The sequence below is a fragment of the Bos indicus genome, chromosome 26, assembly GCF_029378745.1.
Source record: "Bos indicus isolate NIAB-ARS_2022 breed Sahiwal x Tharparkar chromosome 26, NIAB-ARS_B.indTharparkar_mat_pri_1.0, whole genome shotgun sequence".
NCBI lineage: Eukaryota > Metazoa > Chordata > Mammalia > Artiodactyla > Bovidae > Bos > Bos indicus.
This window is the reverse complement of record NC_091785.1, coordinates 30,149,285-30,171,867: the sequence shown is the minus strand read 5'-3', so window position 1 is coordinate 30,171,867 and position 22,583 is coordinate 30,149,285. Positions and strand designations below refer to the sequence as shown.

The following is a 22,583-nucleotide window of genomic DNA, read 5'->3' as shown; positions in this document are numbered from 1 at the left end:
AGGAAAACAAGATAATGATGAAGAACGGGGAAAATATATTTAAAAAATAAAGACCAAGGAGGAAATCTCCTTTGCCTCCTCTACTCTCCCTGCCCCAAATGCTTTTTAAAGCATTTTTTAAAAAAAATATCACTGACTCTCAGATATAATTAATACACAGAGAGAAAATCCTGCCAGGAGGATTTCTTTTCAGACAGGTTCTGTGACTGGTCTGAATTAAAGAAACACAGGTAATAAATGGAGAAGAAAGTTGGGGTTAACTGTAGCCTCTCAAAGATAAGGTTTAAATCAGGATGAGGTTGTGGTCCAGCATGCTACATTCAGAGAACAAGGTCTGAAAACTGGACTTCTGAGTAAAGGTGAGGAGAGCATAGTTGCCTTCAAGTTGGGATTTTAAAAAAAGGAATTGAAAGCTGAAGGACTCACTGAGATGTATGTATTTGCCAGGTGGGCCCATCCAAACAAGTCTGCAAGTCTGTACAGGCTGGCAAGTTTACAACGAGTAAGCTTTTCTCCCTTCACATATGAGGATGTATCTGCTCCGGGAAGGTCATTGATAGGTGTGACCATGCCGAGACCTAAGAGGAAAAATTGGGGAGAGAGACTCAGGTCAAATAATTCCTTACCTGAAAATTAGTTGGCAGAAAGCAGCCTGAGTCTGGGAGTGTCCCAGCCTGCAAATGATCTGAAACTTAGCAGCCCACACAACATTGCATTAGCTTATCTTCCTCTAGGGAAGTACACCCAGAGTGAAAATACGCATCAGCTATCGCCTTGCTGTTTCATCTAGTACTTGGTAGGGAGTGATGTTAGGGAGTTAGGCTCATACCACGGGTTGGGGTGGGGGGGTGCAGATATGGACAGATGATCCCAATGGTAACAGCTGATAAGATCTAAAACAAGCTGCTTTACCTCTTTTGACTTTTATTCAAACAAAAAATATTTAAGAATGCAATCAAACAGTAATCTAGTTTCTGCCCTCACCAAGCAACAAAAACTAGTCTTAATCTCTAATGACCCAATCGCTAAATTACTGTCTTCATTCCCCTGGCTACCATTACCTGCCTCTTTCCTACACTTCTTCTCCAGGCCTGTGTGGTACTATTGTGGGCCTCTTGGCCCTTAGCCCTACATACTCTTGTTAGGGTACATGGCACATGTCAGATAATCAGTATTATAGAAAAAGTGGACCAACTAGCTCAATTTTTCAATTTTCCAGTTTCTCCCAAGCAGGAAGAATGAGTGATGTTGGAACTCATTGTTCCTCTCACCACTGATCTGCCACCCCCGCCATCACCACATTCAAACCTGCTGATAAGTCTTCTCTCCCCTTCCTTGGCTATAATGCCCTTCTCACTGCTCTCTTCGTTCTCATTCCCACAACCACTGCTGCTGCTGCTGCTGTTGCTGCTAAGTCGCTTTAGTCGTGTCCGACCCTGTGCAACCCCACAGATGGCAGCCCACCAGGCTCCCCCATCCCTGGGATTCTCTAGGCAAGAATACTGGAGTGGGTTGCCATTTCCTTCTCCAATGCATGAAAGTGAAAAGTCAAAGTGAAGTCACTCAGTCGTGTCCGACTCTTAGTGACCCCATGGACTGCAGCCTACCAGGCTCCTCTGTCCATGGGATTCTCCAGGCAAGAGTACTGGAGTGGGGTGCCATTGCCTTCTCCACTACTCTAGTCAAGCACTTATAACTCACTCTGGGACTCTTTCAAAGATTCTTTAACCAGTGTGTGTGCCAAGATACTGATCCACTTGAGTTCTACCCACACCTTGTGCATTCCCACCATCATGTCTCTTTGCATGCTATTCCTCTATTTGGGAAGTACTTGAATTCATTGAACTCCTACTTGTAAATCTTTAACAAAAAAGAAAAAAAGGAAGTAACAAAGAAAGAAAGAGGAGGAAAAGAAAAGTCCCTGAGGTCTAGGATTCTGTACCTGCCCAGGTACAGCAGTCAGTTCTGTGCATGTCTCTCTCTGAGATTTAGTTATGACAAGTTATAACTCTTGGCATCCTTACAGTGTTTAGTCCACCAAACTGGTGCTCTCCGTAAAGGCCTGTTGAATGGATAAAATATGCTAACACCTCTTTTACACCAAGTTCTAACTGCTACTGCTCCTTTGTTTTAAAGTCTGGTTGGTTGAGCTCTCTTCTTTCATAAAGTTCTTTTGGTCCACTTCATTCCATAATCAATTCCAACTCTGAGTTCATAGCAAGATGACTTAGAAAAAGTCAGTAGAAAATTTCTTTTTAAGTTGCTTTGTAATTTTTTCCCTCTACAGTTATCTTGCAGTTTTAATCTTTTGTGCATTCAGTGTATGTCTCAACTCAAATATGTGTTTATCTGGGGCATGGACCACATTTTATAACTATTTTGTAATCCTTACAAAGTCTAGTAAATGTCTGGTTGGTATGAAGAAGTAAGAGACACTAACACTATGTTACTTTAAGTATTAGATGTTACAAACTGAAGTACTGAACCAGATCAGAACATGCTGCTAGAAATGTACACTGTTCAAAGTGGAGATGAAATTACAATTTTTCAAACTTTACAAAACTGACGTACTGAGGGGAGGTGAAGTAAAGCCCGAAAAAGAACTGGTCATGATGTAATCTGCAATCTGTTGTAACGCTAGTAATCCAGTTGGATTGTGGCCTTTCTTCATCTGTTCTTGAATAAGGCATTCCAGGTCTTCCCGAAAGGCCTGTAATACACAAAAATAATCACTGAGCACATGCATGTCACGTGGAGCAGAATGACCCCAACATAACTTGCTCTGATATAATCAGTCTTTCCCCCATTCCTCTCTGGAATAACTTTCATTTACACTATTTAAAAACAAATATAAAGCACAAAATAAGAAAATTAAAACACTGGAAGCAGCTGCAAGAAGCTTGGTTTCAAGGGGATGGAAAACCATTAGGCGTTCTTAATCTCTAAGAAGATGAGCTATTACAACATCCACAATACAAAGGCGCGGGTAAAGGCAACTCTGTTAATAATATGCAACTAGAGCACCCACAGAGCCTGATGTAAAGAGACCCATTCCTTGCCCAGCAGCTCATTATCAGGTTAGGATAGACTCCTTATCTGAATGGAACATGCCTCTGACTATAACAACTCCCAGCAAAAGTCTTCACTGAGACATAGTAAATCAAGGCTTCCATTTTATGATTTCCATGGCAATTCCTTAGCTCTATAAACTCTGAAAACAAACTCATAAAGAGCAGGGAGCTGATTACTCCCCTCTGCAACACTGTGCTAAAGAAAGAACTTTTCTCCCAACTCTGGGTACTAAATGTTCCTGTTTTGGAGCTCTGCTTTTCTTCTTTTTGGGAAGGGGGATGTAAGTGTGGCAGATAGTATTTATACAAATAAAAATACTGAATATTAAAACAACAGTTTCTATTCCAGCAAGCTTTGAGTTGCTAATATAATTCATCATTTGAAAAATCCCCCAACCCTTCACATTAGTTGAATTAGCTGGTTTTGTATTTCTATCACACTCAACCAACACTTAGTTTATTAATCATATATTCTCTTGCTCATGTCTATATTCGTTCACCTTAAACAGGAAGGCTCTTGCAATGTAAATTATCCAGACCTTGCTCTTCATTTGAGATTAGTTACATGTGTAGCAGAATGCCCTGCTGGAAAGTATATTCAGTTTGTTCCGACTTCACTTAAGAAGGAGAAGGCAGAATATACTGCTTTGTAATCATTTCCTCCAAGAGAGCAGGTATAAACACCAGAGATCACTGGGAAATTCTCCCGAGAAGAGTGACTCTCCTTCGAGTCCCTGTGAGTAGTCTTCCTTGTAAGGCTGGGAATACAATCTCCTGGAGTGGCTGCTTAGGTGGAGCCTTGCTTAGAGATGGCTGAATGCATCTCAGAGGTTTTCAGAAGGAAGAACCTTTTTAAAAATTTTAGATAATGGCATAGAAGCTCCTGCTGAAAGGGAAATGTGGTTGTAAGGCTACGAGGTGGTAGTACATATTAGAACCAGTCCTGACTCATGCTTGCATTGTTTTTAGAAAACAGTTGAAAGGCATCTGTGATGTGAGTTCAAAGATCTAAGTGTTAATAACTGTAATCTTGGGAGCTCAACCATAGAGCATCAAAGCACACCTTAACTGAGCTTAGCGCAGCAAGAGCGTAGGAGGTCCTTCTTCCCCGCTGCACCGTGGTGGCCTGCAGAGGCATCTGGGTCAGCAGTAAACCTGTATCTCCTCTTGGGCAAGGGTTTCAACGACACCGCCATGTGGCAGGGAGAGGCAGGGGCAATGGCAGTCAGTGGTGGGCTGAACAGACTCTGGTGTGGCTCTGTCATAGACGCAGACATGTGTACCACACACCACAGCCTGGATATGGAAATCACCGATGAACCTTTTTGGACTATGTAAACTACTTTAAGTTCTTGGGACAATTTAGGGGAAAGCAGAAATTCCAAGAGAAAGATGCTGCTTGAATGATTCATTTAAAAAATACTAGTGACCATATTTGAATTCTGAGTTCATAGTGCAGTTTATACCAGTTAAACATGGTTTTCCTTTTACAAATGCAAGGCTTGTTAAACACAAATCCTTGGCATAATTACAAAAAAAATTCTAACCATCTAATTCCATTGACTTTTATCTAGTTCATTTAAGTATGTGATTTAAACCAGAGATACTATCGTATAAAATATCCTTGACAAAGACACATTACACTTATCAGAAAACTCCATTAATATATTTCTAAGACCTTGTGAACATAAAACGGCTGTGAGCTGCATATAAGATGGATGGACACCTTCATACTGATGGCTAACATGAGTGTTTTAACATGTTTAAGGCTGAAAGGAAAAGAATCTTCCAGACATACTCATTTATCTTTATATAAACTACAAAAAACTTCTAGACATCTGGCAATGGGCCAATCTGAAACTTTATCTTCCCTTCAAAATCAAACTCTATTTAACCTGCTTCAATTCAAAGAAGCTATAACCAACATTCTTTGATTCAGTGAGAAAAAAAAAATGATACCTACTATGTGTATCACAATAGCTCTGAGAAGGAGGCATTATTTATTTTATTGAATACTGCACCTTACGTTGTTTCAGCAAGAATTTAAGGCAGATTCCATAGATTAAAATGACACAAAAATAAAGATCAGTAAGAAAAATCAAGCTAAAGAGAAAATAAGCATATGGAAGTTAGACTGAGCCAGGAATGAGGTTGAGATACAAAGAGCACACATAAAATTGTATCATTTGCTAGAGATGGGCCAATTTTTATCTAAAGTTTCCAGCAGCCAACATGAATCAAGACAATTGCTCAGTATGCTGATTTACAATGGTTTTAAGAGAAAAAACAAAACCAAGAAGTTGCTCAAGAGAATCACAATTATTTACAATCCTGATGAGAAATTTCTGCTGGGTGTATTGAGAAAGCTAAATAAGAAAGGTTGAAACGTTTGTTCAAGGTCACAGAGCTAGTAAATGTCAGAGACAAGGACTCAGGTCAAATGCTTTTTTCACCAGTGAAAATGCCTTTTTAAAAAAACTTCCATTTATCCCATAAGATAGTGAGTACCATCCTAAAGCTTTGAGATGATCCATGGTGTCATAGAGGAATGCGCGTAAGCCCTTCTGAAATTAAGATAAATATATGAATTTCCCTTTTCAGGCTAGTAAATAGCTTCTATGCAGTACAGGAGAAGAAAATAATTTTAAAAGTAAATGAAATGTTCCCAGCCTCTTTATATAGTTGACAGTGCTTCAACAGATATGAATTCTTTTATTCCAGAAGATTTAATATTTTTTGTCATGAACATTTATAACTCAGTTCTTAATGTTGCAAATATTTTTGAAATATTGTTCAGATAATTACCTCAGTCATAAAACTGTTAGTATAAAACTTACTAATGATATAAAACTGTTTCAGCTGGCTTTAAAATTTTATCAATAAACATATTAAGCTTTCATTAAAATATTATGTTAAAAAATAAAAATTTTGTTTGTCTTTATGGTGGATAGTTAATCATGTTCCTACTAAAATTCAATATTAATAAAATAATCCTTTACAGTTGATTCATTTGAATCTCACAATAAAGTCCTGAAACAGGCAATTACTTGCTTGTGGTTGCATAGCTAATAAATAAATGGAATAGTGATTCAAATCTCAAAGTCTCAGTTGGGTATAGGATATCTGCCTAACTGTATCAGAGACGAGCTGTGTCGCTGAATCCAGTTACAGGTATGCCTTGTTTTACTGCACTTCAGTTATTCTGCTTTTTTAGATACTGTGCTTTTTTCTTCTAAATAAATTGGAAGTTTGTGGCCACCCTGTGCAGAGCAAGTCTAACAGTGCCATTTATCCAAGAGCATTATTTTAAAATTAATGTATGTACATTGTTTTTTTTTTAAGACACAATGCTCTTGGACACTTAATAGACTGTAGTATAATATAAATATAATTTTTGCATGCACTGGGAAACAAAATCTGTGTGACTCACTTTACTGCAATGTTTGTTTTACTATGGTGGTCTGCAGCTGAAGCTGAAATATCTCTTAGGTATGTCTGTACAGCTACTAAGGCAGCAGGTGTGCTGTGGTCAGAAGCATGAGCAAACCTCTCAGGCTAGATTAGAGCATTAGGTTAAAATGATAGATAAAGCAATAAAAATTATATAGCAGATTTTTGGAGTACCAAAACTTGCCCTATTATAGTTAGAAATTCTTCCATCAAAGCAGAATGAGAAACTTTTAAGTAGGGCAGCAAGATCACATGCTGGGCTTCTGAAGTCAGATTAAACCAACAATTCCCTAGGGTCTCTGCTAGCAGAGTCAGGTTAAAAGATCAAACGACACACACACATATGTGGTTTTACAGCATAAACCATCTTCCTTCTTACATGGAGAAAAACAGAGAAGAGGAGGTATTGGGGGTTGTTATACCCTGAAGACATGAACACGCTAAGGCAGAATGTCAACGGAGTGATAGATTCTTTAAGGCTTTCAAATGCCAAAATATAGTCTAATGAATGATTGTAATTTTCAAAGTGTCGTCACGAAAGCATAAAACTGCTTTACGTTAGCAGTATTATATTTAACCCATGTACATACACTTCCATAAAACTGTGCTAGGCACCGCACGGTATGTTTTGTTATTTAACCGTCACAATCATCATGTGAGGTCCATTTTTGCCAACAAGGAAAGAGAAGCTCAAGTTAAGTGAGTTTCCTAATGTCATAGTGCAATTAAGTGGTGGTGAGCCCAGATCCAAAAAAAGCACTACATGCATGTACAAAAAATTGATACAAACAGATTAAAACTAGAAATGATGAGAAAATGGGCTGAATTCTAACTTAGGTCACAACAGTCTGGTACTCCAGGATCTCTACAATCTGTTAGGTCAGTTTTTGGCTGTATCTCCCATTACTACCTCATACTCTGATCCACAACATGTACTTTTCTATCCTTGCTCATTGTATTTCATCAAACGGAAAAGCTGGCTTCTACTGTTCCTCTACCAGATGAATTCTTACCCTTTATACTCAACACTCATTTTAAATGCCACATTCTCCTTGAAGTCTCTCTAATCACCACAGTTAGGAGGGATCTCCGTATTTCTTCTCTTCCCACTCCACTTTGAATTCTTTTAACATTTGCCTATACTGCATTTAGGGCTTTATCAGAACTGTGATTTATTTTTCCTACTCTACTATACAGTTAAATATCTGATGGCTGGGACTGTGTTTTTCATATTTCTAGAGAATCCCTGAGTGGCTAGTTCAGTGCTGAATTATTATAGTTGATAAGTTAGAGCTTCTTTTCTTTGCATTTTCCTAGATATAAGGAAAGAAAGCAAAGAATCTGATCTCATCTTAACTGAGTTAGTGATAGGAAAGATCCATTTCACATGTGATTAGCACTGGAATCTGAAGCTCTAGAAAACAGTCTTATCAGTCTGTCACTTGAATGAGAAATTCCTCCTGTGTAATTAGGCCTGTCCATCATCTACGGGAAGAAATTCATTTTTTTTTAAAACTAAGAAGTGAATCTTCACAGAAAGTTGTAAATTTTTGGAAAGTCATTTAATTCAATTCAAACAAAATCCTACTTGAAAACTTGGTTTGTCCCCAGAACATTATTAGTTGGGATAGCTCTCTCAGCAAACACATGTCCAAAAAAGTGTGGTTAAAAAAAAAAAAAAAAATCACTAGGTGAAAAACAAAATGTTTAAGTTAGAGGGTGACTTTAAAGGCTTCTCTGACTCTCATACTGTTTTATTGGGTACATCTCCTGTCAGTTAAGGGAGTGATCCTGTAACTCTGAATTCATAAATGTATGGATAAAAATAAACTTGTAAAAACATAAAGGATTCAGAGATTTGAGATTCATGTAAGGTAAGAGTATACTCAGAGTATATACACATGTGGTGGTGGTTTAGTCACTCAGTCATGTTTGACTCTTGCGACCCCGTGGACTGTATGTTGCCCACTAGGTTCCTCTGCCCATGGGGTTCTCCTAGCAAGAATACTGGAGTGGGTGGCCATTTCCTTCTCCAGCGGATCTTCCTGACCCAGGGATTGAACCCGGGTCTCCTGCACTGCAGGCAGTTTTTTTACTGACTGAGCTAATATATTCATGTATATTATAAGCCAAAAGTAGTAGTAATTTGAAATATCAGATCTTAAGGCTTCTGCCTTAAGAACTTTCAGAAGAAAGTAGTAATAAATGAAAGAATTTTTATTTTTAAATCACAGAAAAGAAGCTATTTTATAAAACAAACAGATGATGCAATAGTTTTGGTTAAGGTTAAAAAAAATTATACAGATTGACCTATAAGTAATGTCTAACTTACAAAAATCAGGTTAACAGAATACTGATAAATCTCAGAGCTGGATTTTAAATACCCACAGCTGGGTGTTGTACCTCATAATAATTACTAGAAAGAAAAACTGGAGCAAAAAGAAAAACAGATTACAGACTTGCTGCTCTCAGGGCACCCTGCAATTATGTTATTAGATCTCTCCTCAAGTGGAATTAGGAGCATAACAAACTTACTTAGAATTTCTCCATTAAGAAATGTATTCATTTGGAAATAGATTACCACTGGTCCTGTTGAAAGGAGAAAAAACACATAAACCAAATTTTCTTCTGGATGATCTTTCTCCTGTATCTATGTGTAATTAATATAAAGCTAAAGGTTAGAATAATATCTTTTCTTAAAGCTGGCATTTTAATAAAATTGCAAACAAAGTTAATAAAGAATATTTCCATTTGAAACTTCCAAAGTGACCAGATAAATCATGGTAATTCTGACCTATTCTAACTAAGGTGACCTGTTAAAATTTTAGGGCTTAATTATAGTGATAGGAAATTTTAACATGAATATGACTTTTAAGTTTCTCCTATCTTTAAAATAAGTTTGAAGCATTACACGTTGCCCTGTTATTAAGAAAGGTTAGTGTGTCACAAGGATCTATTGTATTGAACATGGAATTCTCTGCTCAATGTTATGTGGCAGGCTGGGTGGGAGTCTGGGGGAGAATGGATACATGTATACGTATGGCTGAGTCCCTTCGCTGTACACTCGAAACTATCACAGCATTGTTAATCGATTATGCTGCTGCTAAGTCCCTTCAGGTTAATCGGCTATATCCCAACACAAAATAAAAAGTTAAAAAAAAAGGTGCTGGTGTGTCATGGGCCTGACCAACCAACATCTACACTGCTGTTGTCCTATCTTTCAGAGTAACATTAAACACTTCTTTCAATAAGTCTTTATGATATTAAGACTTTAAGAACTTCCATTCTTTTTCTGAAACTTGCCAACTGTTTTTCATTTAAGCAGTATAGTTCAGTAGGAACTTATTGGGCAACATTCAAGTGTTTAATGACTCAAAACCCATTCAGCCATTCACATATCCATCCATCCAAGTGTTCAGAATTTACTAAATATCTACCATGTTCTGAAGTTTTCAACTTACACCTTTCTTTAACTTTGATGAGGCCCATCATTAAATTCTAACCATCTGCCCTGGATATTTCATTCTAAGACAAGGGCAATCATATATATGTCTCCAAAGACATATATACAAGGAGTATATTGGACAAAGAAAACTTGTAGATTCTCTCGAGTGCATTAACAAAATCTCTAAATAAGTTTATTCACCAGCACTTAATTTCTAAGACAAATACTTTATTAAAATTAAAAAAATCATATCAAAAGGCCATGAAATTTCTAGAAAGAAATAGTATTTGGAGTTGAGATGAGACAAATTTCTCTTCTCCTATTTTCCCAGCTCAAGGCAATAAGGCAATATGTTTGTCATCCAAATTTACAGACACCGAAATGTCTTATGATTTGAAACTCCTCTTGAGCAAGAGAATTTGAAGAAGAATAAAACACGGGTGGAACTCTTTCATAGTAATTGAATGCTTTAAGCCTAGCAGGAAAGGGAGTGAGTTTCAAGTTTAAATTCAGACCCCTCTATTTAACTAAGGGTATAAAAACTTCTGCAAGTTATTTAATGGCTCTAAGTTTCAGTTTATTCATGTGGAAACTAGGGGACAGTAATACTTCTTTGACTGAGTTGTTTTGAGGATTAAATAGGATTCGATACTTAATAGTTGCCTGGTACACAGTAAGCAGTTATTAAAAAAAAAGTATTATACTTTGTTTTTATTAGTTTCTTTCCTGATTTACTTTCTTCCCAAATGAACTCAGCATTTTTTTTTCCTTTGAAAACATGACATTTATTTTTTTTTAATTTTATTTTATTTTTAAACTTTACATAATTGTATTAGTTTTGCCAAATATCAAAATGAATCTGCCACAGATACACACGTGCTCCCCATCCTGAACCCTCCTCCCTCCCCACACCATCCCTCTGGGTCATCCCAGTGCACCAGCCCCAAGCATCCAGTATCGTGCATCGACCTGGACTGGCATCTCGTTTCATACATAATATTTTACATGTTTCAATGCCATTCTCCCAAATCTTCCCACCCTCTCCCTCTCCCACAGAGTCCATAAGACTGTTCTATACATCAGTGTCTCTTTTGCTGTCTCGTACACCGGGTTATTGTTACCATCTTTCTAAATTCCATATATATGCGTTAGTATACTGTATTGGTGTTTTTCCTTCTGGCTTACTTCACTCTGTATAATAGGCTCCAGTTTCATCCACCTCATTAGAACTGATTCAAATGTATTCTTTTTAATGGCTGAGTGATACTCCATTGTGTATATGTACCACAGCTTTCTTATCCATTCATCTGCTGATGGACATCTAGGTTGCTTCCATGTCCTGGCTATTATAAACAGTGCTGCGACGAACATTGGGGTACACGTGTCTCTTTCCCTTCTGGTTTCCTCAGTGTGTATGCCCAGCAGTGGGATTGCTGGATCATAAGGCAGTTCTATTTCCAGTTTTTTAAGGAATCTCCACACTGTTCTCCATAGTGGCTGTACTAGTTTGCATTCCCACCAACAGTGTAAGAGGGTTCCCTTTTCTCCACACCCTCTCCAGCATTTATTATTTGTCGACTTTTGGATCGCAGCCATTCTGACTGGTGTGAAATGGTACTTCATAGTGGTTTTGATTTGCATTTCTCTGATAATGAGTGATGTTGAGCATCTTTTCATGTGTTTGTTAGCCATCTGTATGTCTTCTTTGGAGAAATGTCTATTTAGTTCTTTGGCCCATTTTTTGATTGGGTCATTTATTTTTCTGGAGTTGAGCTGTAGGAGTTGCTTGTATATTTTTGAGATTAGTTGTTTGTCCGTTGCTTCATTTGCTATTATTTTCTCCCATTCTGAAGGCTGTCTTATCACCTTGCTAATAGTTTCCTTTGATGTGCAGAAGCTTTTAAGGTTAATTGGGTCCCATTTGTTTATTTTTGCTTTTATTTCCAATATTCTGGGAGGTGGGTCATAGAGGATCCTGCTGTGATGTATGTCAGAGAGTGTTTTGCCTATGTTTTCCTCTAGGAGTTTTATAGTTTCTGGTCTTATGTTGAGATCTTTAATCCATTTTGAGTTTATTTTTGTGTATGGTGTTAGAAAGTGTTCTAGTTTCATTCTTTTACAAGTGGTTGACCAGATTTCCCAGCACCACTTGTTAAAGAGATTGTCTTTAATCCATTGTATATTCTTGCCTCCTTTGTCAAAGATATGGTGTCCATATGTGCGTGGATTTATCTCTGGGCTTTCTATTTTGTTCCATTGATCTATATTTCTGTCTTTGTGCCAGTACCATACTGTCTTGATAACTGTGGCTTTGTAGTAGAGCCTGAAGTCAGGTAGGTTGATTCCTCCAGTTCCATTCTTCTTTCTCAAGATTGCTTTGGCTATTCGAGGTTTTTTGTATTTCCATACAAATTGTGTAATTATTTGTTCTAGCTCTGTGAAGAATACTGTTGGTAGCTTGATAGGGATTGCACTGAATCTATATATTGCTTTGGGTAGTATACTCATTTTCACTATATTGATTCTTCCAACCCATGAACATGGTACATTTCTCCATCTGTTAGTGTCCTCTTTGATTTCTTTCACCAGTGTTTTATAGTTTTCTATATATAGGTCTTTAGTTTCTTTAGGTAGATATATTCCTAAGTATTTTATTCTTTCCGTTGCAATGGTGAATGGAATTGTTTCCTTAATTTCTCTTTCTGTTTTCTCATTATTAGTGTATAGGAATGCAAGGGATTTCTGTGTGTTGATTTTATATCCTGCAACTTTACTATAGTCATTGATTAGCTCTAGTAATTTTCTGGTGGAGTCTTTAGGGTTTTCTATGTAGAGGATCATGTCATCTGCAAATAGTGAGAGTTTTACTTCTTCTTTTCCAATTTGGATTCCTTTTATTTCTTTTTCTGCTCTGATTGCTGTGGCCAAAACTTCCAAAACTGTGTTGAATAGTAATGGTGAAAGTGGGCACCCTTGTCTTGTTCCTGACTTTAGAGGAAATGCTTTCAATTTTTCACCATTGAGGATAATGTTTGCTGTGGGTTTGTCATATTGAACTCAGCATTTTAAATAGAAAGCTTACAAATTTGTTTCTTACAAACATGTACTAGTAATACCTTTGATTTTGATCTTCATTGGTTATGGGTTTTGTCTAACAGAATGAACCTCAATATTCACACGAGACACATACAGTTTTTAAGAAAATTATATTCACAGAAACATTATAATCTTGGACTTAAAGAAACAAAGAGAGTACAAAAAGAAAAGAGGTCTTTGAACTCCAAAACCTCTACAAGAAGAAAGCAGGGTGAGAAAAATACACAGCTGCAAACACAGGCTACTTTTTAAGGAAAAGGAAGAGTAATTCAGAGAATGGAACCAAAAACCCAGAGGGCAGAGCCAAGAGCCAGGGAGACTCATTTCTACTAAGTAGAAGAAGGACTGAGTTCTTATCAAGGGAACTTTCAAACATTGGCCCAGATGGATTTTAGAATTACTACGAAGCAGTGACTCCTCTGTACCCTCAATTTTCTCCCTTTTTTGAACAAGAATGTCCACAGCAGTTAGCTTCGGGTGTGTCCCACCACTGAATGTGTGTGAGGACAGTTCTCAGGTCTATAGATTGAGAGGCACTATATTTAAGGAATTTCACTTGAGATAGATCACCTATACCTGGACTGGATTTAGAAGTCAATATTTTGGATTCAGGCTAATGTTGTAATGGGATGAAATTTTTGCAGGGGTAGTAGGAGATGGTGAATGCATTTTGCATGTGGGAGGAAGGTAGATAAATTATGGCAGACTGCGGTGCTTTTAAAATAAATTGTGATCACAGAGTGGACAATCCTCCCCTCCAAAGGTGAAGCTTCGTTCCTCTCAAGTATGAGCTAAACTTAGCGACTCACTTCTTAACTAACAAATATGGCAGAAGTATTGTGTGAAATGTCTGAGATCAGGTCATAAAAGGTACTGCAGGCTCCTCTTTGCTCTGAGATACTTCCTCATGGGGAGAGCACTCAAACAGCCTCTGCTTAAGGTCCATGTGGCAAAAAACTGCAGCCTTTTGCCAACAGCCAGGTGAGTGACCCATCTTAAAAGAGTGGAAACCTCCACTCTAGTCAAGCCTTCAGATGCAGCAGCCCTGACAGATACCTCATGAGAGACCTTAAGCTAGATCCACTCAGCTAAGCTGCTCCTGAATTCCTGACTCACAGAAATGATGAGATAATAAAAGCTTGTTGTTTTAAGCTGCTAAGTTTTGTTTTTTAGTAACACAGGCCACCATGTATCATTTCCTTTGGTGAAAAGTTTGTTGTATTAAAAGAAATTTGAAAGCCATGTCCTAAAACATGGCAGAAAGACAAAATACATATACTTTTCCAAGTCTTTCACAAACAAGATTTTAAATTCACTAGCAAAGAACTAGGGAAAAAATGACCTATCCACAATTCTTTTAAATCTTCTTTTGTACAAAAAGAATTAAAATTCTTTTGTTTCCTTCTGGGCTGAAAATTATCACTCTTGCTATATAAACATGGAAATGACAATCTATATACCTGCCCTTTACCATTCTTTCATTAAGTTCCCCAAGGCATAAGTAAAATTCGTATTTTTAAGCCAATCTTATAGTGGCAATACACAAGTTAAAAAAAAAAAAGTTAGGTAATCTCAGTTATGTTGCCTTAGTTTAATGGAAAAATTATTTTTAAAAAACGCTGGCATAAAAATGTAGTTTGGTACTTTTTCCTTTAAAGCTTTACTTAGAATTGAATGATTCTCTTTGGAGCATTAACCAAAGAAATCTTGGTATTTAATCTTGAACAAAATCTGAACTTCATTTCATTCTTTCAGTTACTTTATCCTATATATTACCGTAATTCTTTGGCTAATCAGTTAGTTCTTCAAAGTGGAGTTTGCCCTTCAAGTATTTATAAACACAGAAACTTGTTTGCATAAAATAAGGCACTGAACATTTACTCTCTCATGATAAATTTTCTGGTTAATCTTCTTTCCATCGGGAAAAGATTTCTTTAAGGGTTTATTTAAAGGATAGCTTTATATTTAAGCTATACTTAAATTCCTGAAAGCCTGCACTGCTTTTATAACTTCTATTTGCTTTTATCTAGGCCACTGATACAGGAGAATTAGTCAGGAATGGAATTCCCCTTTGGCTTTGGACTCAATCTCTGTGATTAAATCCACAAGGGCACAACAAAAATGATTTACCAGGGCCACCTCAGGCAGTTCTATGTCTTGGTGCTTATTTTAGTACCTAAGTTGGAAATCTAACACAACCCTATCCTGGGCATCGTGTGTCTATGTATGATGAACTCTAGCTTACGGGGCCCATGATCTTCCCTATACATATAGTTACGAATTCAATCTGCGTGTTAAATCAAGTTGTTCAGTCATTTTCCAATACTTACATGTGACCTTTACAATTTCACTAAAGGTATGTAGGAAACTTATATCATTTGAACGTGATTTACAAAGTCTGGATATGACTGTGCAGACAGAATTTTCAGCTTGAGTTAAGGTTAGAATCTACGTTTAATCTAGTTAGTTTGGTGTGCATGCACATATGTGCACCTACATTAGGTGCATGGAATATTAAGCTGCCAAATGACAGATATTTTCATAAACCTGAAGTCTTCCTATGATTGTCAAGATACCCAAAGGAAGAAAATATGTGGACGGGGTGTATCTAACTCATTTCTTGGTTCCTAACTCTTTACTCATGCCTTTCTTTTCTTCACAGATACTCAGTCTGAAATGAGAATCCTTGAATTTAGTAGCATCTTTTGTTTCCCTGTAATGAAACATTACACTCAGAAATCACACAAGAAAAGTTATCACCAAGATGATGCTAGTTTATCCATAAAGTGTTGCAAATTAAATTTATATACTAGGTGTTTATTTTGCCTCTGAAAAATTGGGGACAACTAGTCCCTGTTCCTACACCACTCTTCTACCCAAAAGCAGATATCTCCTACCTCACTGTATCATGGTTTCCAAAGAGTAAAAAAAACTAATGCTTCTGAATCATTTTGACTCACCGGACTTTGCAAGATCTGAGTAACTCGTTTCCTCTGCTCCATCATATTGAAGTCTTGTCGCAGATCAGGAGACATGTTCCTCTCCCTTATGTATTCTGGGTCATTTTCATTGATGCGGTCAAAATACCTCTCTTTGTGAGGCATGCTGGGAGGAGGAGGAGTAGTGACCACGCCTTGGCTAGCATCTGAACTCATGCTTCACGTCTGCCGAGTCTCCCTGTTATCTGCATTAATAAACACAAAGTAGGACACTCATATTAATAATAAATTCATTATTAAATTTGAATTTTACATTGGTCATGCAGAACTGTTACCCTGTAACAGTGGCCATTTTCTTTAAAAAGTAGCTTTTCAAAAAATATTAGGACACTTTTTTTTATTAGGGTAAAAATAGATTATAATGCTAAATTGTAGATTGAAATTTTCAGAGCTAGTAGAAACCTGTGGTTCAATTACAATAATGTCATCAACTGCCAAATAGATTTTTTTAAAGAAGCAACAATCAAAATATCCAAAAGTAAAATGTCACATTTAAGACAGCAAAATTTCCTCATTAGTGATTACTGTTAGTGGAGATTCTCTTTTCTCTCTTATTCATGCTTTTATGTTAGACCAAACTCGGGCCACATTTAACAACCACTATATTTTATAGTGAATGTAGCTTATTAACATATGAGAGAGAAACAGCTATAAGTTTTTCAAATGATTCAGTAAATTCCAGGGAAAATGCAGGAATTATTAAGGCTGCCAGACTCTGTAACTTCAACAGATAGTACTTTAAATCCAGTGAGAAACAATAAAAAGCTATTCAGAAACCACAGGGACAGCTGATTCATTTAATTATTACTGACAGGATAATCCTTGGTTTTATGCCAGGGAAACGATTCATTTGGGCTTTGCTACAATTGAGCATGTAATCAATCAACAGTAGATAGACTAACAGGACAGTCATTCAACATCCATCCCCCAGCCCCAGGCTGTGATGGCTTGTATTAGAAGTTGAGGAAGCCATCTAACCTGGTGCTTCTCAAATTGTCTGTGGTGAAGAACTTTCTCCAATTTGCCGTGGACTAGTATTTTTGTAAAATATAAAAAATGCACTCCGATGTCATGGCAATGTCAAACTACAAAATGTTTCTAAATGCTTACTATCATATTCTGTCTGCAGACTGGCACCAGATCCTGGACCACACTTAGAACATTACTGACCTAGCAGAGAGGAACAGTCACTGCACGCTAAAGGAATGCTTCCTCTCACTTTTAGATGTGATGCAGCACAGGCTAAACCATGAGAAAAGGACACCACTGATTAGTGTATCCCTTTACCCAGTTGTTCTTTTGAACTGAATATAGAAAGTGCAAAAATGTGCAACAAGGAAGAAGAAAAGGAAACAATTTTAAAAAAGAAATTGTAAAGACAGTTTTGTGTAGCACAGTTTTCTCTGCAGGTGGTAACAAATGCAATCTGTTCAATATAAATGATTGGGTAACAGAAAAATACATCCTCACTACAAATGGTATTTATTTAACTGATTATTTGCCTGTAAGAAGAATCACTTCATAATAAAGGAAGTTAAGTGCAGAACAGTTCCTAGATAAATCCAGAAGGGAAAAGGCAAGGGCTACCTTTTTCTTAGGGATCTGAATCCCTGATAAAGACCAAAGATACCTGACCTCATCTCCTGAACACAATTAACAGCTAGTGAGGTTTCTGTACTTATCTCTAATAACAGTCTTCTCTGACAGAATTCATTTCTAAAGCTGCCCTGACCCAACTTAGCCCAAGGAAATTCACTGTAAGACATTAAAAACTCTTGCATTAAATTCTGGTCCCGGAAATGTAAACTTATTTTGTTAAAAATAAATTTTTGCAAAACATGCTAAAACTGATTTCTCTTACTTGAAAACATCAATCCCATGTACAACATTCTACAAGCTACCTGAATTGTTTTAGTATTCAACCCTTCAAATTCATGAAATATGGTTAAAACACTTTACATCATATGGCTTTAATGAAATTCTGATCTGATTACTAGAAAGCAATTTATTAATATCAGTGAAAGAAATGTAAAAAATAAGCTTTTTTATAATTGAATCTTCCACATCCTAATTCATTAATTTAAAAATTGGAAGAAAAGACTAAAGAATGGATATCTGTTCATTATATGTGTTCTCCCCAGGAAAAAAAAGGTGTTTTTTTTTTTTCTTTTTAATATAACATTCACTACTAATGGAATGACCCTGGCCATATTATACTCTTCCAAAAATTAGCTTTCGCTACACTGTTATCAGATTGACATTAACCTATAGTATTTTTCATCATCTTGCTTTTATCCAAAAATGTGGTGCACAGAGCACCTATTCCAAAAAAACTTTTTCATACCCATTTGAGTTATCAGCAATCTAAAGGTCTAACCAATCTCTGGAACCTAGTTTTCTTAGAAGCTGTTTGTAACAAGGCCATTTGAACTCCTTAAAATAGTTTATAGCTAGCAGATAAAAACTCCAAGAAGAAAGTTTTTAGAGAAACAAACAAACTCACATATATTAGTAAATGTCATGCTGCCTTGGCCAAGTACAGACTAAGTAGGTACTCAATATATGCGACATCAGTTAACAAAGAAATCAATTCTCTAGTTTACCACACTAGGTCACTGACTATGAATAAGCCATTTTTAAAAAAGAAATCCCAGAAATGTTGCCTTTAGTTGGATTTTAACCTATTCCTCAACCCCTAGAGCACTACTTAGCCTAATGGAGGAACAGAGTTAGATAATAAGCCTATGTCTAACTGAATTTGCTGATGCTTATAAACTAATTTTACTAAAAACACAGCAAAAAGCAAGGAAATGTGGTAGTAGATTTATTTTGTTGTCCCAGCACTGGCTTAAGAAACTGATAATAAGAACACTGGTAAGTAAAAGCTTAAGAGTTTAAAGAACTTCTGATTAATGCATTTTTAAATGAGTGAGGTAAAAAGGAAAATACATCTCACCACTCATTCTAGTAATAAAAGAACATATTATATATGTGTTAACACTTTATATCATTTATACTATGCTCTTACATCTTTCTATCTTATTCCATCTTTGTAACTACACAATGAGATAGAGATTAGTAATCTAGAGATTCCATGGATTAAATATACTGCCAAAAATCCCACTGTTTATGTCAGACAATATTCAAAGCCACAGTTTCCATCTCCTAGTTCACTTTACGATGAAACATATCATAAAACACAAGAGGGCTAAAATTTTGAGACTTTAAGTCTACATTCTGTCCTAAATATTAGGCAACTGAGAATATACAGAATCTGTCAAAATTAAGGAAATGACACCAAAAAGGGGAAATAAGATTAGAAATGACTCAAAACACTGTGATCTTTTTAAAACTCCAAAAGCTCAGAGACTTGTGGTTGTCAAGGGGGAGAGAGGAGGGGGAGTGATGGATTAGGACTTTGGGATTAACAGGTACAAACTATTATATGCGGAATGGACAAACAATAAGATCCTACTGTATATAGCACAGGGAACTATATACAGTATCCTATGAGGAACCATAATGAGAAAGAATATGAAAAAGAATGTACATACATGTATAACTGAATCACTTTGAACAGTAGAAATTAACACACACTGTAAATCAACTACACTTCAACAAAATAAATTTTTTTAAAAAAGTTCATTATTTACCACAGCTTTTTGATAAAAGAAGTTTCAAAGTTTCATGTACTTGGAGTAAGGATTGGGAATTAACAAGAAGGATATAGAAATAAGGAATAAGGGCAGTAGTTTGTCATTCAGGTGCTCTTCTATACCTAGATGCTCAACAGTAAAAGCTTTACACAGATTTTTAAGCCAATCATAAGCAACAACTGATTATCTGCAATTTTACAGACTATGGACAGAACTGCTATTTCAAGCCTGGAAAAAACCTAGGATCCACAAGATGATCTGAAATAAACAGAATTCAGGAAAAAAAAAAAAAAAAGAGAGAGAGAAGCTTTCAGCATCATATACAACAGCCAAGACATGGAAACAACCTTAGTGTCCATCCAGAGAGATGGACGGACAGAGAAAATGTGACGCGCACACACATACAATGAAATTATTCAGCTATAAAAAGAAGGCAAATCTGCCACCTGCAACAACATGGATGGGCCTTTATGGCCTTATGCTAAGTGAAATAAGTCAGATAAAGACAAATATGATATGATCTCACTTACATGAAGAATCTAAAAACATCAGACTTACAGAGAGTAGAATGGCAGTTGCCAGGGGCTGAGGGGTGGGGGAAATGGGGACGTACGGGTCAAAGTACAACACTCAGTTGCACATAAAAACAAAGTACAACATTCCGTTATAAGTTCCAGGGATCTAAGGTACAGTAGGATGACTAGTTAACAATACCATATATTTGAAAACTGCTATTAAAGTACAACTTTAATGTTTTCACCATAACAACAACAACAAAGTAAGTATGTGAGATATGACTGCTGTTAGCTTACCATATTACGGCAAGTATTTCACTATACATGTATCAAATCATCACACTGTACACCTTAAATATATACAACGTACTGTCAATTATATTTCAATTATATAGTTACCCACAGGACACATGTCACCAAATACCTTTCTGGAAGATTATGATACCAATGTTAAAGACTAAATAATTTTTACTCAACCTAATAAATTTTGCTCATATTAATATAAAATTAAGTGATTTCTATGCTTAGAGAGAACTCCTAAATTAGTCTGAAATAATGATAAACAGGCCACAGTTAAACAACCTGCTATAGGGAAGTACATGTCAGGTCTTTCTTTCCTTCAAGTATCTACTGAGCATCTTCTATGTTCCAGGCCTTATGCCAGAGGTATTGGTGGACCGTTGAATCAAACCCTCTGAGAGTAGTTCACAGGTTTCTATAACCCAGTGAAAAGGATTCCAGCCAGAATAAGGGGAACCTTCCTAGAGAACATAACATTTTCTCACATTAAGGAGGGTAAGCCCAGGCAAACAGCAACGTGTCAGGGAATAAAGTTAGCAATGGAATAAACAGGGCAACTTACAGAAGCAATTGTTTAAAGATTTGGTTAAAAATCATTCCTGCAGGTAAATTAAACCATTTAACATCGATTATTTTTATAATAAAAAGTTACATGACTTGAAGAAACAGGTGAATTTCATGCTTGCTTAGAAAGCAATGCAAACTTACAATGCAAACTTACAGACTAATAAAGCAAGCAAAGAAGTGATTCCTACCGCTTCTCAGCACTTTGTACACAGTATGAAGTGGAAAAAAAAAAAGGGTTCCAAAGTGAAAACTTGAAAGAAGTCAGTTCAGTTCAGTTGCTCCGACTCTTTGCGACCCCATGAACCGCAGCATGCCAGGTCTCCCTGTTCGTCACCAACTCCCAGAGTCCACCCAAAGCCATTAGTAATCATTACCTCTTAATGCATATACTCTATTCTCCTTCACTGAAAAGTTGACCCAGAAGTTTTCTCATAGTATTTTGTAACAAAGTTCAATGGTTTTACTAAGACTAGGAAATCAAGCCCATGTAACCCCATGTTAAAATATTCTTTTCTGGGAGCTGAGGAATAAAGTAGTCTAAAATAGCAATAATAATAGACCTTTAAAGACAGCAGTTAAGTTGTCTTCTTTAAATAAAAGTTTTCTCCTCAAGCCAGTTTTAGGAGTAAGATTTTAGGTCCTTGAGCTTAAAAAAATTCAAAAAAAAAACCAACCAAAAAAATCCTAACAATTTATAAGCAGCATATGTAAAATGTCCCCAGTTTTATGAATCTGAAGCTGATTTTTCTCCATTTGTTTTTCAAGTTACTGAGTCAGACATGTCACAGAAAACACAGGTGAGTCCACTCAAATTGGGTGTGAACACTTTTCCACACCTTTATGTCAGTCTTGCCTGACTAGAGCCTATATTCCATTCTACCCAGTTATCTTTCTTAAAGTCCATCTTTTAATTTGATCTGATTATGTCTATCTTTCTTAGAACCTTGAATGGTTTCCTGTCATCCATGGGATAAAACCCTTTATGGCTTACTTGTTTTATCTTTCCCTCATCACCTATATGTTTCTTTCATAGAAAATACAATCGCTTTGTCTGTAACAGAAATATTCAAGCCTAAACTTTCACAAATATAAAGAAAACCCCAGTAAAACCACCAAACTATCCTTACAGGCTCACATTACAAATTCTTTAGCTTTTCTTCAAAATTAAGTGTATATACAGAATTTCTTCAAAATTAAGTGTATATACAGAAACTCTAGGGATAAGGATTCTCCGAAAGCTTTAAAATAATTGTTTAAAATGGCCCTTGCAAGACAGCCTTTTCAAAAAATAGTGAAGAAACTGTACATCCATAGGCAAAGGAAGAAAAAGAAAAAGAAAACCTCAACGTGAGTCTTGCTGTTGTTCAGTTGCTCAGTCTTGTCTGACTTCTTTGCACCTCCATGAACTGCAGCATGCCAGGCTTCTCTGTCCTTCACTATCTCCCTGAGTTTGTTGAAACTCATGTCCATTCAGTCAGTGATGT

At 36.5% G+C, this 22,583-nt stretch overlaps 1 protein-coding gene across 9 annotated transcripts in view; it reads right to left on the bottom strand.

Annotated features, from left to right (window-relative positions):
- The window catches only part of ADD3 (adducin 3), a 133,973-nt gene that overhangs the window by 14,681 nt on the left and 96,709 nt on the right, over positions 1-22,583 (bottom strand). For 8 of the 9 annotated variants that reach the window (XM_019952835.2, XM_019952840.2, XM_019952836.2 and 5 more), the window contains 3 exons: positions 16,023-16,246; positions 2,572-2,710; positions 427-578 (listed from right to left, as the gene is read on the bottom strand). In XM_019952835.2, the coding sequence (XP_019808394.1) occupies positions 427-578; positions 2,572-2,710; positions 16,023-16,217 (486 nt within the window). In that variant the 5' untranslated portion in view covers positions 16,218-16,246. Of the gene's footprint in view, positions 1-426; positions 579-2,571; positions 2,711-9,056; positions 9,078-16,022; positions 16,247-22,583 lie in introns of those variants that run through there. The other variant, XM_070780812.1, reaches the window with a different exon arrangement.